Source organism: Caretta caretta, chromosome 1 (genome assembly GCF_965140235.1).
Source record: "Caretta caretta isolate rCarCar2 chromosome 1, rCarCar1.hap1, whole genome shotgun sequence".
In the NCBI taxonomy this organism is placed as follows: Eukaryota; Metazoa; Chordata; order Testudines; family Cheloniidae; genus Caretta; species Caretta caretta.
The window spans coordinates 49,686,399-49,704,793 of record NC_134206.1 but is presented as its reverse complement, the minus strand read 5'-3'; the positions used below and the strand labels follow the sequence as shown (position 1 = coordinate 49,704,793).

General features: G+C 40.6%; 1 protein-coding gene across 8 annotated transcripts in view; it reads left to right on the top strand.

Moving 5' to 3' along the window:
• Positions 1-18,395, top strand: part of STARD13 (StAR related lipid transfer domain containing 13) — a 499,087-nt gene that overhangs the window by 476,535 nt on the left and 4,157 nt on the right. For 7 of the 8 annotated variants that reach the window (XM_075127917.1, XM_075127911.1, XM_048847411.2 and 4 more), the window contains 6 exons: positions 2,898-3,096; positions 7,358-7,565; positions 8,724-8,838; positions 9,624-9,845; positions 15,094-15,311; positions 18,061-18,237. In XM_075127917.1, coding sequence (XP_074984018.1) covers positions 2,898-3,096; positions 7,358-7,565; positions 8,724-8,838; positions 9,624-9,845; positions 15,094-15,311; positions 18,061-18,237 — 1,139 coding nt within the window. The remainder of the gene's footprint in view (positions 1-2,897; positions 3,097-7,357; positions 7,566-8,723; positions 8,839-9,623; positions 9,846-15,093; positions 15,312-18,060; positions 18,238-18,395) is intronic. The other variant, XM_075127915.1, reaches the window with a different exon arrangement.

Here is an 18,395-nt window from a genome sequence, read left to right as displayed (position 1 = left end):
GTGAACATTTAAAAACATATTTGTGCAGAGACTTGCATGCAAACCCAGATACAGGATTTCAAATGTTCTGTTAATTCAGCTTCTGCACTTGACACCTCCTCTCCTTATCCCATCTAATTCAGAATCAGCTAATGCCTGGCCACTGGATTCGTTAGAGACCTAAGCAGCTTCCAGCACCTCCCTGTACAATGGCTAATTAGAGGTATTTCATTGTGCGTGTAGGGAGCCAGCCTAGAGCCCTGCGCTTCTGGGTCTGCCACTGCATGTATTTAACAGAGTTGCAGTTGTTTATATAATTGTAAAGTATGGCTATGGGCACTTGGGATAGTTGTGACTGTTCTGAGATGAAGTAAGGAAATCCAGGCCATTAAGGATTGAAAATGATTATTCAGATACAACCCTGACAAAGAGAAGTCTCTGTACCTTTCTTTGTTGGCTGAGCTTTTATTTCTATCCTACATCAACTGTGCACTTGCAGAATAGACTATCCACAGCACATGAAGAAAATAAAGAGAGTGGGATAAATTAATCTCTAGTGTAAATCCGTTGGTGTCTGTGTGTTTATGGATCCCTTGTAGTTACAGGATACATCTCTAATACTGGTTTCAGAGTAGCAGCCGTGTTAGTGTGTATTCGCAAAAAGAAAAAGAGTACTTGTGGCACCTTAGAGACTAACAAAGTTCACGAAAGCTTCTGCTCAAATAAATTTGTTAGTCTCTAAGGTGCCACAAGTCCTCCTTTTCTTTTATCTCTAATACTGAAGAGAGCCTGAAATACCTGCTTTTATGAAACCAAGAACTACCCTCTCTTGAGAATTGAGCATTTTTCCAAAGAAAGGGAAATAGGAGTAACATCATTACACAATAGTAGAGATTAGCAGTAACTGGATGTCAGGCAACAGGAGATTGTTTTGATGATATTTGATGTCTGACCTCCGGTTCTAGAGTAGCTGTGAATTTTTAAAGGTTGTTTATGCCAGCAAGGAGCCTTTGCCCCAAACACAGAGGTTTTGCTTCACATTTGTCCAGCACGCTGCAGAGCTTTATACTTTGAACAGAAACAATCATGGCCATGAGTCTAGTACATTCAATATACCAGGCTGGGTGAGCATTCAAAAGGGAGAGAAGAAATGATGGACAATCCAGATGAGAAGAGCCAGACGCTTCCTTGTATTTCACTGTCAGATCTAAGGGCAGCTTTACCTCTGAATATAAACATAATCCACCAATGTGCACACAGTGCAGATTTCAGTTCTGTAATTTCTACATATAAATTCAGATTGCAAACATCACAGACATAACTCACTTATATAACTTTTCCTAGACATAACAGAAAAATCTCAAAACCACTATTTGCAATCTGACACTGTATTCCACTTACAAACTAATACACAGCATGCACAGAACTACGTACAGTTTAATTTACGAAAGCCACATCATCTCTATATTAATCATCAAAACGTTTCAGTATATGACCATTGAACATGGAAGGACTTCAAGAGCATCCATTAATTGTTCAGGATGAGGATGGAGCTACATGGGTCTTGGAATGGAGGCTGCAAAATTAAGCAAAAGATGTTGCATGACTGAACTGCATATTTAGTTCCTTTCATGGTTGGAGCTGGTGGGTGGGATATGCTGTCCAGTAACCTTGACTCCAAGTTAACAAAACAAATAACTAGCTATACACAACAGGCAATGAGGAAGCAAGCTTTATAATTTAAAGCCCAAAATATGCCCACTTTATTCTTTTTATAGATTTTCTCAGTATTTCACCTCTTCTCCTATAAACTGAAGAAAAACAACAGGAATACTTCCCAAATGGAACAACAGAAACTCACTTGGGAATAAATATGTGGTTCATGCTCAGGAATTCACCTCAGGGGAATTCCACTTCCGAGAACTACTGTAAAAGGACAACACTGCTGTGAAGGCACTAACAGGGCTCATTTTAAGAATCACCACTTCCTTCAGAATAGAAAGCAAACAAGATAAAAATGTATCTTGGGCCTGGGCTACACTGGGGATTTCGAAGTAAGGTACGCAACTTCAGCTATGCTATTCACATAGCTGAAGTCGAAGTATCTTAGTTCGACTTACCTGGTCGTACTCACGGCAGTGAGTCGACCGTGGCGGCTCCCCCGTCAACTCCGCTTACTCCTCCTGCCGAGGTGGAGTACAGGCATCAATTCGGGGATCGATTTATCACGTCTACATGAGACGCGATAAATCGATCCCCAGTAGATCGATCACTACCCGCCGATCCGGCAGGTAGTGAAGACGTACCCTTAGTCTCTACACAGATAATCCATCTGTGGCCTCTGCTTTGTAACTGCTAGTTTTTTCAGTGGAATTTTAGGAAACTTCGGGGAGCAGAGAACAGGAAGGGGAAAAATAGATTTAGCATCTGGGTGTTACTCCTACCAGGATGTCTCAGTCTCTTGACATGTAATATATTACTTAGCTGAAGATCCTAGCATTTTGTTAATCTTCAAAATAGATAGACATTATAAGCCAGATTCTCAGTAAGGGTAAATCAGTGTATCTCCATTAAAGTCAACTAGTTCTGCCCATTTACGCCAGCTAAGGAACTGGTTCACAATTTTTAGGCGCTATCATACCCACATACATTCTGACCTTTTGGTGTGTGATTTGGTATAATAGGGAAGAATTATTAGGTGTTATAGTCCCACAGCAAGAGTATGTAGCTATTTATGTTTTCTCTTGTGAACAAGTCTACTGGCATTTCCATTAATGTAAGAATCTAGCAGTTGCATGAAATCTTGTTAGCTACAATAGTAAAACAAATAACACAACTTCCTCAGTAAGCAAAGCCTCTTGTAAGAAATACTTGAAAGAAATGGCTGTTTAACCAACCCAACGTGGCTCCTGGTTTAGGTGGGTCTGTTTCGAAAATCAGGAGTGAAGTCCCGAATCCAGGCCCTGCGTCAGATGAACGAGAGCTCCCCTGAGAACGTCAGCTATGAAGACCAATCAGCCTATGATGTGGCAGATATGGTAAAGCAGTTTTTCAGGGACTTGCCAGAACCTCTTCTCACCAGTAAGCTAGGAGAAACCTTTCTCCATATTTATCAATGTAAGTAAAATGATGGTTATTCTGAATGTTACTGAAGTGTCAACCATGGGCCTGATTCATTCAGTTAACTTCAAATGCTTTGGATCAGGCAAAATGCGATTGGTGCTGTACACAGCACAAAATAAAGACAGTCCCTGCTACTAGAGGCTTTGGCTGAGATGTTCAAAGCTACCTAATGGGATTTGGGCATGCAGTTCCCGTAACTGTCATGGAAATTGGATGTCCAAATCCCACATGCAGCTTTGAAAATCACAGCCTTCCAATCAAAAAGAAGCACCCAGAGAAGATGAGATAGATGCACAGGGAAAGCCAGAGGAGGAAATAACCTGAAACAGTTTATATTATAATATCATATTTTTTTTAAAAAGTACTGACTCACTTCATCATCTTGGTAAAAGTCTTTTGAATGTGGAGAGGATGGCGGCTTGGCCTTAAAAATGAGAACATTAATATGAAATGAATTTTCATGAGGATATAGCTTTTGAGGGTTTGCATTTTCATTATATCTACTAACATTTATATGTACTCTAGTCCCGTAGTTTAGATCCCAAACTTAAGTCCTGTTAAGAGAGCTAATAGGGGAAGAAAACCTTAAAGGATTTTTCTTTTAGTTTCATTCCTCAGCAATGTCTGAACCTCAAACATATCAGAAAGATACCAGTGAATGTGAGCCAGAAAGTGAAACTGACCATTCTAGTCTAATTGTCCAAATTGGGGGGGGGGGAGTCAAAAGTAAACAAACAATGGAAATAGTGAAAAGTAAATTAACAACTTAAAATGTTCTGTTGTCGGAATTTCAGGTGATACTGATAAGAGAGAAGGTATTTTAAAATACCGTATGAGCCCAGTTTTCAGAAGTCTATCTAAGGTACCCGTATGCCCCCCCTCCTTCCATTAGCATAGTATCTGAGCACCGCACAATTTTTAATGTATTTATCCTCACAACACCCCTATGAGGCATGGAAATACTGTTATCCCTGTTTCACAGGTGAGGGGCTGAAATGGAGAGAGACAAAGTGAAACACAGTGAGACCAAGGTCACACAGGAAGTCCGTGGGAAGCAGTGAATTGAATCTGAGTCTCACTAGTCCTAGACTAGTGACCTAATCGTTGACCCATACTTCCTCTCTCTGCTTTCATGCCCAGAAGCTGCAGGGTCACACTGAACTTCAGGCACATTTCATAGCCTTTATAAAAAGCACCTGTAATTATTTGCACCAATAAAATTGCTCCCATAATTACTTGCATCACCAAAATAGCAGGCTAAGTAGAGGATATATCTAATTCCAGGGCCATATTTTATGTTCTCACAGTGACCTTTTAATAAAAGTATGTGTTATAGCCATTGTTTGATGAAAACTGGGAATGCTCCTGTGTTAACACAGAAGGGAAGGCCAGTCAACTGTCACATCTGAATGCCCACGTCTCTAAAAAGCACATATGAGTGTGGAAACTCATATAAAACTACAAAACCAATTAAAAAAAATCTCCTTTTAGGATGTTGCTAGGCCTTGTAGGAGCTTCTGTTTTTGGGAAGTCAGATGTATTTTATTTATAACTAAAGCCGGTCCCATAATACTCTAGTACAGCACATAGAGAAAAGATTTAAAGAAGGAAGTTGTGATATTCCACTTTATGGATCAGCCTTTTACCATATTCTTGTGGTTATAAAATGTCATTTGAGAAAATGATAGTAAAGCCTCCATGTACAGTATATATAGGGAATAAATTAATTCCAGGGCATAGTAAGGCTAAAGAGCTTAAGCCTGTACTGCTGGGAGAAGAAGAAATGGCTCTAGGAAGGATTTCTTTGCACTGTGTGAGTAACTTTAAGGAGCGCACAAGGACTTCCATATGGATTTGTTTAAAACAAAGCAGTAACAGGGAAACAGGTTGGCTTTCCTACATATTGAGAAACAAAGTTTAGATTAAAAACAGGTAGGATTTTTTCCTCCATACATTCAACAACATTTATATTTCTCTGCTTCAGTTAGGACTGGACGAACCAACCTTTCTGGATCAAAAAAATAAATAAAAATGAACAGTTACTTGAGTACCTGCGGTAGCTCATAAAGTGTGGGGTTAGATCAGGGGTGGGCAAACTATGGCCCACGGGCCGTGTCTGGCCCATCAGGCCTTTTAATCTGGCTCTCGTGCTCCCATTGGAGAGCGGGGTTCAGGGCTTGCCCCACTCTGCATGTGCTGTAGCTCTGCGCAGCTCCCGGAAGCATCGGCATGTCCTTCTCCAGCACCTATGCATAGGGGCAGCCAGGGGGCTCTGCACGCTGCCCCCACCCCAAGCGCTGGCTCCGTAACTCCCATTGGCTGGGAACCCTGGCCAATGGGAGCTGCAGGGGTGGCATCTGCAGACGGGGCAGCGGGCAGAGCCACCTGGCCACACCTCCACGTAGGAGCCAGAGGGGAGACATGCTGCTGCCGCCGGGAGCTGCTTGAGGTAAGTGCTGTCTGGAGCTTGCGCTCCCTGACCCCCTCCTGGACCCCAACCCTCTGCCCCAGCCCTGATCCTCCTCCCGCCCTCCAAACTCCTCAATCCCAGCCCGGAGAACCCTCCTGCACCCCAAACCCCTCATCCCAAGCCCAGAGTCTGCACCCCCAGCTGGAGCCCTCACCACCGCCCCTTGCACTCCCCGCATACTCCAAACCCCCCAGCCTGGAGCCCCCTCCCCCGCACCCAACCCCCTGCCCCAGCCTGGAGGCCCCTCCTGCACCCCAAACCCCTCATCCTAGCCCAGAGCCCATACCCCTGCCTCAATCCGGAGCCCCTTCTCATACTCCAAACCCCTTTGCTCCACCCCAACCCCCTCATCCCTGGCCCCACCCGAGCCCACACCTCCAGTCAGAGCCCTCATCCTTTCCACATCCCAACTCCCAGCCCGGAGCCCCCTCCAACACCCTGAACTCCTCGTTTCTGGCCCCACCCCAGAGCTCGCACCTCCAGCCGGAGCCCTCACCCCCACCTGCACCCCAACCCCCAATTTCATGAACATTCATGACCCGCCATACAATTTCCATACCCAGATGTGGCCCTCAGGCCAAAAAGTTTGCCCACCCCTGGGTTAGATAGATACTTAACTTTGGGAATTTGTGTTTATATGCATGTAGTTTACTTAATCACCAAAATTGGGGTTGGGAAGGATTCTTCTCCCCATGACATACTGGCAAGAACTTGAGGAGCTGGGACACTTGAGGAGCTGAGTTGATATATCCAGAATGGTTGATTTCTGTGGTTGCAGGGGGATGAGCATATCACAGTTCAGATTGTGCTCAGTTACCCTATACTTGGCATAGCAGTGGTTTATGTTACTCTGCTTAACCAAAACTCCCAGTTAACTGAAGTGAAGTCCCTCAGGGTTGTATTGTGTTCTTCATTATGTGCCAGAATCCAGGAGGGAGGGATGACACATTGCACAGACTTACCAAAGATTCCTCTGAGTTTTCTGAAGGTTTCCTGTGTCCCTTGCCACCTCTAGAAAGTCAGGGTTGTACTATATCAATTTGCCATTTTTTGTCTGAAACCTGTTCGAATAAAGTGCTTGCGTGAGCTAAGAGACAGAACTTAATAGCTCACTGTTGCATCAATGGTAACTCAGGCTTTGCTCTTCTTTCATAGGGTTATATATAATGTATTAAACACCCAGAGGAGTTCCAACCTGAGGAAACTTATGGAAGCTTTAGAAATGATTCTGTCCAAGATGCTATAAAAGCATATCCATTACTACTTTCGTTAAACTCTTCCTAGGTTCAGGACATAAGTGCAAGCATTTTCCCAAGCGTTCCTAATGCTTTTTGAACTGCTCTCCCAAGGGCAGAAAAATCATAGAAAATAGCATTTAATGCTATGGCACGAAGTACTGTTCTCACATCATAAACTCTAAATGAAGTATGATCTCCTTCTTAGAGAACCATCTCCTCAGGGACAGAGAAGGGTAGTAAAATAGGCCAGACAGGCTATGCACTATGGAAAGATAAAAAATATAATAGAGCTTAAAAGTTTGGACTCAGTGCTCTTTAGTACAGGTAGGTATTCACTTTCCAAAACATGGAAAAGTAGGATCGAGCAAGCTCAGAATATGTAAGAAAGAAAAGCTCAGGTTTTCATAGTCTGACATTTAAAAGGTGTTTTCCCCCTCCAAAAAAAGTAGTCCCCACAGTCCAAGTTCCTGTGTTCACTTTATCATGTTCCAGTGTCTTTACAAGATGTTATGATTAATCCCATTGAATGACACTTGATTTTCCTCAGATGTTCCCAAAGAGCAGAGACTTCTGGCTGTGCAGGCAGCCATCATGTTGATGTCAGACGAAAACAGGGAGGTTTTGCAGACTCTGTTGTGTTTCCTGAGTGACGTTTCCTCTGTAGAAGAGAATCAAATGACTCCGATGAATGTTGCTGTGTGTCTGGCCCCTTCCCTTTTCCACCTTAATATATTAAAGAAGGAAAGCTCACCAAGGTAAGTAACTGTCTTGGCTGTCCCCTTATCTTTTACAGAAAGGGCTGGAGTTTAAAACTTAAATAATATTTTGTTAGCATGAAACAAAATGATGCTTTTGATGTTTAGACCAACATTTGGGGTCAAATTTTCAAAGGTGACTGTTGAATATTGCACCTCAAGATTTGGGCATGCATTCTTTGAGAAGGCATTACAGAGCCAAAGGGGCATTTACATATTAGAGAAAGTCATTTAATTCTTGCACAAGTAAATGCCCATTTTCATCTGTAAATTCAGTGGGCGTGAGTATGTTTTGTAGGGGTAGTTTTGGCTTTTGAAGGCACCGAGCCTGATTCTGTTGCCATTGGAATCAATTGGACTTTTGCCATTGACTTCAGTGTGCAGAAGATAGGCCCACAGAAGATAGGGCAGGGCTTTTAACAAGCACATTTTCAGTGCATGGTACAAGGTTGCAGGCACACAATTCCTGTCAAAGTCAATGGGTGTGTTGTGGCTTAAATCCTGTGCAACCCTAAACTTCACCCAAATCATTATTAAAAGAGGCATCATGGAAAGGAGAGATAAGCATGGAGTGCTTGTGTTCTAATCCCAGCTCTGCCAATGACTCGCTTTGTGTATACTTGAGTAGCATTCTGCTAACTGGAAAATGGAGCTCATTTCAGGCCATGTTCCTGTGGTTCATAACATGGTGAATATAGATTAAACAGGGCTTAGATCCATCCAAACATTGGTGGCCCATCTAAATGTCCCCTCTGCATTCCCTTCCCATCCCTGCCAAAGATATTACTATGATCATATTTTGAATCTGTTCAGGTATATGGGTCTGGAAAAGTCTCCTTGTAGCCAGTCCCTTGCCAAGCATTTTAAATGATGACAGGGTAGAATACTGGGCATATTTGTTGAGGGTCTGTTGAACAATGTATCATATGCAATATACAGCATCTTTAACCATTCCTGCTTTTAACTTTGGCTTGAGTTAAACACTTTTTAGGTAAACACTTTTCTCCTTTGGAATCAAAAAAAGGTTTTGTATGGTCTGAATGATCTCTGAGAAATGTAAATGTAAAAGGATTTTCTCTGTGACCAGGAGAACATTGTGCCATTATGTTTACTTCCAAATTAAAAAGATGGTACCTGAGACACTGAATTCAATTACAGAGTAATACAGAAAAAATATGCAACAGGAAAGCCAGATCAGAAGGACCTCAGTGAAAACCTGGCAGCTACTCAGGGACTTGCCCACATGATAATAGAATGCAACAAACTTTTTGAGGTGAGTGGAAGACTCAGCATTATTCATGGAGACCACAGTACATAATAGAGCAGCCTTTGAAATATTTACAGTTTAGACTTACATTTCCGCTCTCATTTTAGCTTAGAGGGCGATGGTTCCTAACTTATTTATAAGCTTGTTGCAGCTGAAGTTTATTTCTCATTTCTTTATGACTGTCTCCTTCTACCTTTTCAGAGATGCAGGTATTAGCACCATTGGTTTATTATCCTTGGGGAGTTTGCAGCCCAAAATTCTGGGTTAACAAATTTTACTGTATATCAGAATTTGTTGTTTTAACATTGAATTAGTTATATGCTCTTAGTATCTTACTTTTAAAAAACCCAAAAGGGAGCTTACATACTTTGTTCTGTATGTAGTGTAACAAAGCTGCGGTTGCCTAGGACTACACAGTGATTACTGAACTACATGCGCTGGTGCTTGCCGTTTCGGAGATAGAACTTGTACCCTCCTGCTCCAAAAGTCCTCACTAGTCGTCTTGAGCTAAAGGAGAATCGTCATTAGCACTAAAGGGCTTTTGACATACAATGGAACAGTCTGATTCCATCCAGTAGAGAGCTGTGGTACGCAGACACATTGGCTATTTCATTTTCATATCTTGATATCTCATGATTAACAGTAGGCACAGATAGCAGTGGGTGTCTACTTTCATAGATTCATTGTGCTTGTGTGCAGAATAATACATTGTGCTAGAGATTGCTTCTCTTAAAGGGCAGTTCTCAAAACAAGCCTCTACCTCTAAGTTTTACCTGCTTTCTTTGGAACAGGTCCCCCATGAGATGGCAACCCAATCTCGGAATTCCTATGTGGAGGCTGAAGTGCATTGTCCAACAGTGGAGGAACTAGGAAAGCAAATGGATGAAGAAGGAGGAAATTACCAAATGTACCTTGAAAGTCTGATGCAGAACCTTCAGAAAGAAGCAAAAGAGAAATTCAAAGGATGGGTCACCTGTTCTAGCATAGAGAACACAGAACTCGCCTACAAAAAGGTAATTTCAAGAGATGTGGAAGAAGTAAAAAACAAAACAAATTAAAAAAAAAATCTAATCTACCCATTTCTACCCATAGGACCCACTGGTTCATTACATGGCTGAATAAATGCCTTTACTATTTTTTAAATCTTCTACAGGCAAGTAAAATTCTTTAGGGGGGAAAAATCCTGTTAAAACTTACTATATAAATAAATAGTTAATAGAAATGTAACATGGCAGTGATCTTTGTATGATATTCCTGGAAGTGGGCACACAGAAGCCATAGTAAGGTCTCAAACCAACAGGCAGAGGAAGTGATAAAGCAAACCATGAAAAGATAGAGAGAAGAAAAGAGGGAAAAATAGATTGTATTACTTGAGTGAGTTTTTTGAGAAGGGGATGGGTAACATTCCTGGCCTTCTCCTTCTCCTCCTGCAAACAGGTTACTGGAACACAGTAGAGAGGTTTGCTAAAGCTTGATGAGATTTGGAAGGTGGGGGGTGGAATACTTTGTTAATGTAGATACAGTATAGCTTCCTGCCTGTTCTACCAGGGTAGTCCTGCACAGTTGTTGTGAAAATGTTATATCTATGATTTTAGGATAATTTTATCACCGCTCGATTCAGATGGAGGCTTTCCCCATTACAACAAGGGGAAGTTAATATTAACAAAGGGGAAGGAATGCAAGCCAAAATAGGGAAAAACAGGTTAAAGAATATATAGATAAGATAGACATATTCAAGTTGGTAGGGCTGGATGAAATTCATTATAGGACACTTCAGAAATGAGCTGAAGCAATCTTGGAATCAAGAAGGAATTCACCCAAGAGTTCTGAAGGAACTCAAATGTGAAATTGCAGGACTACTAACTGTTATCTGTAACCTATCATTTAAATCAGCTTCTGTACCAAATGACTGGAGGATAGCTAATGTGACGCCAATTTTTAAAAAGGGCTTCAGAGGTGACCCTGGCAACTACAGGCCAGTAAGCCTCACTTCAATACCGGGCAAATTGGTTGAAACTATCATAAAGAACAAAATTGTCAGACACATAGATGAACATAATTTGTTGGGAAGTAGTCAACATGGTTTTTGTAAAGGGAAATGATGCCTCACCAATCTACTAGAATTCTTTGAGGGGGTCAACAAGCATTCGGACAAAGGAGATCCAGTGGATATAGTGTATTTAGATTTTCAGAAAGCCTTTGACAAGGTCCCTAACTAAAGGCTCTTAAGCAAAATTAGCAGTCATGGGATAAGAGGGAAGGTTCTCTCATGGATTGGTAACTGGTTAAAAGATAGGAAACAAAGGGTACGAATAAATCGTCAGTTTTCCGATTGGAGAGAGGTAAATAGTGGTGTCCCCCAGGGATCTGTACTGGGCCCAGTCCTATTTAACATATTCATAAACGATCTGGAAAAAGGGGTAAACAGTGAGGTGGCAAAATTTGCAGATGATACAAAACTACTGAAGATCGTTAAGTCCCAGGCAGACTGCGAAGAGCTACAAAAGGATCTCACAAAACTGGGTGACTGGGCAACAAAATGGCAGATGAAATTTAATGCATATTGGAAAACATAATCCTAACTATACATATACAATGATGGGGTCTAAATTAGCTGTTACCACTCAAGGAAGAGATTTTGGAGTCATTGTGGCTAGTTTTCTGAAATCATCCACTCAGTGTGCCGCAGCAGTCAAAAAAGTGAACAGAATGTTGGGAATCATCAAGAAAGGGATAGATAATAAGACAGAAAATATCATATTGTCCCTTTATAAATCCCTGGTACACCCACATCTTGAATACTGCATGCAGATGTGGTCGCCCAATCTCAAAAAAGATATATTGGAAAAGGTTCAGAAAATGGCAACAAAAATGATTAGGGGTATAGAACGGCTTCCATATAAGGAGAATCATAGAATCATAGAATATCAGGGTTGAAAGGGACCTCGGGAGGTCATCTAGTCCAACCCCCTGCTCAAGCAGGACCAATCCCCAACTAAATCAAAAAAGATAAAACAGAACCAATCCCCAATTTTTGCCCCCAATCCCTAAGTGGCCCCCTCAAAGATTGAACTCACAACCCTGGGTTTAGCAGGTCAATGCTCAAACCACTGTGCTATCCCATATCCCCAAATATGGGGGATTAATAAGATTAATAAAACTGGGACTTTTCAGCTTGGAAAAGAGGCGACTAAGGGGGGATATGATAGAGGTCTATAAAATCATGAGTTGTATAGAGAAAGTAAATAAGGAAGTGTTATTTACTCCTTCTCATAATACTAGAACAAGGGGCCACCAAATGAAATTAGGAAGTAGCAGGTTTAAAACAAACACGAGAAAGTATTTGTTCATGTAACGCACTGCCAACCTCTGAAACTCCTTTGCCAGAAGGTGTTGTGAAGGCCAATACTATAATGGGGTTCAAAAGGGAGCTAGATAGATTCATGGAAGATAGTTCCATCAATGGCTACTAGCCAGGATGGGCAGAAATGGTGTCCCTAGCCTCTGTTTGCCAGAAGCTGGGATTGGGTGACAGGGGATGGATCACTTGATGATAATCTGTCTGTTCATTCCCTTTGGGACACCTGCCATTGGCCACTGTCAGAGGACAGGATACTGGGCTTGATGGACCTTTAGTCTGACCCAGTATGGCCATTCTTATGTTCTTATTAGCAATTATCTTTGAGAACTCCTGGGTAAAGTCCAAGAAGACTTGAGAAGGTTAAACATAGTACCTGTCTCTAAAAGAGGGAACAAAGAGGACCTAGAGAATTATAGACCAGTCAGCCTAACAATCAATTTGTAAGCATCCTAAGGAAAATAGGGTTGTCAGGAATAGCCAGCATGGATTTGTCAAGAACAAATCATACCAAACCAACTTAATTTCCTTCTTTTGCAGGGTTACCGGCTTAGTGGATTGGGGGGAAGCATGACATGGTATATCTTTGATTTTAGTGAGGCTTTTGATACAGTCCCACATGATGTTCTTATAAGCAAACTAGGGAAATATGGTCTAGCTGAAATTACGATAAGGTGGGTGCACAACGGGTTGAAAGACTGTACTCAAAGAGTAGTTAACAATGGTTTGCTGTCAGACTGGGAGGGCGTATCTAGTGGGGTCCTGCAGGGAGTCAGTCCTAGGTCTAGTACTATTCAATATTTTCATTAATGACTTGGATGGCGGAGTGGAGAGTATGCTTTTAAAATCTGACACCAAGCTGGGAGGGGTTGCAAGAACTTTTGGAGGACAGAATTAGAATTCAAGATTACCTTGACAAATAGGAGAATTGGTCTGAATTCAACAAAATGAAATTCAGTAAAGACAAATGCTCAACTACAAAATGGGGAATGACTGAGTAGGTGGTAGTACTGCTGAAAAGGACCTGGGGTTATAGTAGATCACAAATTGAATATGAATCAACAATGTGATGCAGCTGTAAAAAAGGTTAATATCATTCTTGGCTGTATTAAAATGAGTGTTGTATGTAAGACATGGAAGGTAATTGTCCCACTCTACTTGGCCCTGGTGAGGTCTCATCTGGAGCACTGTGTCTGATACGGGGTGCCACACTTTAGGAAGCATGTCAACAAATTGGAGAGAATCCTGAGGAGAGCAACCAAAATGATAAATAGTTGACAAAACCTGACCTATTAGGAAAAGTTAAAAGAGTGCATGTTTAGCTGTGAGAAAAGAAGACTGGGAGGGGGGAGCTGTTAAAGGGCTGTTATAAAAAGGACAGATTTCAGAGTACAGCTGTGTGAGTCTGTATCCGCAAAAAGAACAGGAGAACTTCTGGCACCTTAGAGACTAACAAATTTATTAGAGCATGAGCTTTCGTGAGCTACAGCCCACTTCATCAGATGCATAGAATGGAACATATAGTAAGAAGATATATATATATACATTCATATGTGAATCTATTTCCCTATGTTAAGTATCCTCACACCTTCTTGTCAACTGTCTAAATGGGCCATCTTGATTATCAATACAAAACTTTTTTTCTCCTGCTGATAATAGCTCATCTTAATTAATTAGCCTCTTACAGTTTGTATGGCAACTTCCACCTTCTCTGTCTCTGTGTGTGTATATATATATATATATATATATCTTCTTACTATATGTTCCATTCTATGCATCCAATGAACTGGGCTGTAGCCCACAAAGATTATGCTCTAATAAATTTGTTAGTCTCTAAGGTGCCACAAGTACTCCTGTTCTTTTTATAAAAAGTACTGTGATCAATTGTTCTCCATCTCCACTGAAGGTAGAAAAAGAAGTAATGGGCTTAATCTGCAGCAAGAGAGATTTAGGGTAGATATTAGGAAAACCTTTCTAAATATAAGAGTAGTTAAGCTTTGGAGTAGGCTTCCAAGGGAAATTGTGGAATCTGCATCATTGGAGGTTTTTGAAACAGGTTGGATAAACACTGGTCAGGGATGGTCTAGGTTTATTTGATCCTGCCACAGCACTGGGGCTGTCACTTCCAGCCCGACCTTTCTATGATCTTGGGCTCTCTGTGGTTTTCTCCTCACTACAGAGCTGTATCAAATAACAGAACCCAAGGGCTAAGAGCAGATTTTTTGCTATAAAAGCTATTTTACTACTTTTGGGGCCCCAGAAAGAACAACCTTTATCCATCCCGACACAAGAATGAGTCACCATGTCAATTACTCTTGAAAATTCTTATTAATGCAACTCCACGGTTTAGCCAAAAGGGCTAATCCTCTGTGCACAGCATCACCTCAGATTGCCCAAGTGTTTCAGATTGAACATGGGACTCTTTCAGGGCAATCAGAGTTTCGGGTACTGGGCCGAGAAATCAGTCTTATTCTAATCATATTGTATATCACCTACCCTTTCTTCAGCCCCTCTTACCAGCTATTTTTCAAACATTCTATGACCTCTTCAGGAAAAATCCCACGTTCCACTTAATATCTTTGAGGTAGGAACTTTGGGCCGAATTGGCATCTCAGTCCCACCAATATAAAGAGAGTAATGCCAGTGCCATTGGAGGAGTTCATCCAGATTTACGTTGTTGCGAGAACAGAGTTTAACCTACTGTCTCATTTTTCTGTTAAGTGTCAGCACATGTAGATTTCTGTATACACAAATAACATTGAACATGCCTGTAAATGTAAATGCTCTGAAACTTCATCTTAAACTTGAGCTCTGAGTCCTCACCGGAAATTCTTTAAGCAGTCCATACCGAGAACATATTCATAGATCCAGCATTTCCATTTTTTCTTTATTGTTTACTGAAGGTTGGGGATGGCAACCCACTCAGGCTTTGGAAAGCTTCAGTGGAAGTTGAAGCACCTCCATCAGTTGTACTGAATCGAGTTGTAAGAGAACGTCACCTTTGGGATGAGGACTTCTTGCAATGGAAGGTCGTAGAAACTCTGGATAAGCAAACAGAAATCTACCAGTATGTATTGAACAGCATGGCACCCCATCCTGGCAGAGACTTTGTAGTTCTAAGGTAAACTTTCTAAAGGCAACCTTCTAGCCTCTGACTTCTCCACAAGGAGCTTCTGTTATTAGAAAGATCTGGTCTTATATAGCTTTCTCCTTAACATTTATACACTAAGTATACTATGTCATCTACATACAGGCTGTAATATTTTATTTCTCAAAGTGCATTTAAAACTATGTGCTTAGAGCATACTGATCTTTTTCTCAATGACATTTGAGCAACAGTCTTGCAGAACCCATGTATCAGAACATAAATATTGTTCATTCCTTAGGACAGGTGCCTGAAAATAGCTGCTCTCAAAATAATGCAGATATAACCCAATTCTTTTTTCTCCTGCTTTTGCCATGCTGTTTGGAGAATCATGAATATCTCATTTTCTTTGAGTTTGATGAGCCAGCTGTTTAGTAGAAAAAATACTAATACCTTTAAGTCAAGGTTACGAGATAACATTTAAAGTTGGAACATTTGTAGATCAAGAAATGCTACCATTTTTAAAAAAAAGCTAAATATTTAAAAGTATGGAAATGAACTACGAATGGAAGGTAGATCCATATTCATATATCCTCCCTGTTCATGCAGCATCTCAAATAAATGTGTGTGTGTAAATTGGACATTCCAAAAACAGCCTTAACTCTGCTCATACACAACCGATAAACAGAAAACCCTCTTAAATGCACCCGCCCTTTGAAACCTTAATGGTTTGTTCTTGGCCCACTCATCAGGGCAAAAAGCTGGAATGCTGTGTAGAAAGATTTCAGCTACAGAAGAACTGTCCCTAACTCAGCCATCAGCTGTTGAATGTTTCCTTTTGATTGATTGTGTGCATTATTGTTCTGGGCCTCTGCCTTCTCTTATTGGAATGATATTCCATTGAAGTGATATGCAGCTTTGACAAAGAAAATGATCCAGCAAATCAGAATTGCATTAGGGAGAAAAATGATGGAAGGTAATAGAAGAGCCCAATGAAATATAATTATCTCAATATATCCCTTTTATTGTTAACTTTTGTATTCTGTCACAGAATAACTTGCAGACATTATTGGTATAAAGGAAAGAACTACTGGAATTCCTAAGAGAAGTTTAAAAATACTTTCTGTAATTTCTTTATGATCAGAAAATATTAGACCTTACATTACACATTTTCCTTTGCCTGCCCAAGATTTACTGACTGGGCTAAATTCCTCCCTGGCATAACTCTATGAACTTCATTTCATTTACACCAGAGATTAATTTGGTCCACTGTGGGTTTCCCTCCTTGCCCCAAGAAGATTGTGTAGCAGCAGTTGGGGAGGTTTTTAACCGCGTTTATTCTGGGTCATATTATTTTCCTTTCAGTTCACCATACGTCACAGTGTTTTATGTTCCTGAAACACCCACAGTGCAGTCACATCCATCAAACAAAATCTTGAGAAAAAGTTTTCATTCTCGTCATTAACCTAGCCAGGATGGCTCAGCAACACCGTTGTATATCACTGGCTGAAATATATATATCATAAAAGGGAATCCTGGCTGGTTTATGATGCACTGAAAACAGGTAGGAGAGACCAAGCAGTAGGCTTGTTATTTACAGCCTTTGATTTGAGGCTGGAGCTATGTTAACCAATCAGATTGCCTGTCCTAATTAATGCACCTTGATTGGCAGCAACTGAGTTCAGTGAAATTATTAACCTCTAGAGAAGTGAGTTATTCACTGTACAAGACTGCTTACTTCCATCTCGCCTTCAAAATGTTCGTTTTACACTTACTAAATTCAGGGCTATCATTGAAAGGTATCAAAATGTTTCTAAAAATGATAAATGGGATATGTGGAAGAACGCATATGTCTGACTTTATGTTTTGGAATGAATGTGAGCCTTAGAGAAGGAAAATATTGATAGACAGTACTTTGCACTTATATAATACCTTTCATCAGAGGATGTCAAAAGGCTCAACATTAATTGATCCTCACAAGTGCTGTAGTGTGATCTCTTTATTGTGGAAGTGCAGAATTTTTTTTACAGAACTGCACTCAAAACCAAAACAATGTAAAATTTTAGCACCTACAACTCCACTCAGTCCTGTTTCTTGTTCAGCCAATCACTAAAACAAACAAGTTTATTTACTTTTAGGGGAAATCATGTTGCCTGTGTCTTATTTACAATGTCTCCTGAAAGTGAGAACAGGCATTTGCATGGCACTTTTGTAGCCAGCGTTGCAAGGTATTTCCATGCAGATACATTAAACATTTGTATGTCCCTTCATACTTCAATTTGTGGGAACTAAATACTTCATTGTTTTAGTTTTGAGTGCAGTTATGTTAAAAAAAAATCTACATTTTTGTATGTTGCACTTTCACAATGAAGAGATTGTACTACAGTACTTGTATGAGGTGAATTGAAAAATAATATTTCTTCTGTTTATCTTATTTACAGTGCAAATATTTGTAATAAAAAATAATAAGTGAGTCTTGCACACTTTGTATTCCGTGTTGTAATTAAAATCAATATATTTGAAAATGAGGAAAACAAAAAATATTTATAATAAATTTAAATGGGTATTCTATTATTAACAGTGTGATTAAAACTGCGATTAATTGCGACTATTTTTAATCCTGCGATACGTTGTGATTTTTTTTAATCGTTTAACAGCCCTACTTAAAACCATGAATCTGTGAATCAACCAGACTTTCAGAGTCTAGCTCTTGCTTTCTGCTCTGCTCAGAGCTTTCGTTCTTTCTCTAAACGTGATACTTTCTTTCTTAAATGTCTTGTGACAGGACATGGAGGACAGATTTGCCAAAGGGAGTGTGCACACTAGTGGCCGTCTCTGTGGAACATGAAGAAGCTCCTCTGATAGGAGGTGTACGAGCAATTGTGATGGATTCTCAGTATTTAATAGAGCCTTGTGGCTCAGGAAAATCCAGACTGACGCACGTCTGTAGAATTGATCTGAAGTAAGTACCATATCTGCCGAGAGCAGATCAGTGACATCCCGTCAATAAACCAAAAATCTCTAAGCTTAGTTCAGCAGGGTTAGCCAAGAAAAGGCAGTTATGTGTTCCTAGTAGTAATACAAGAACTGTACTATTTCCTGTATGCAGTCAGTGTCAGT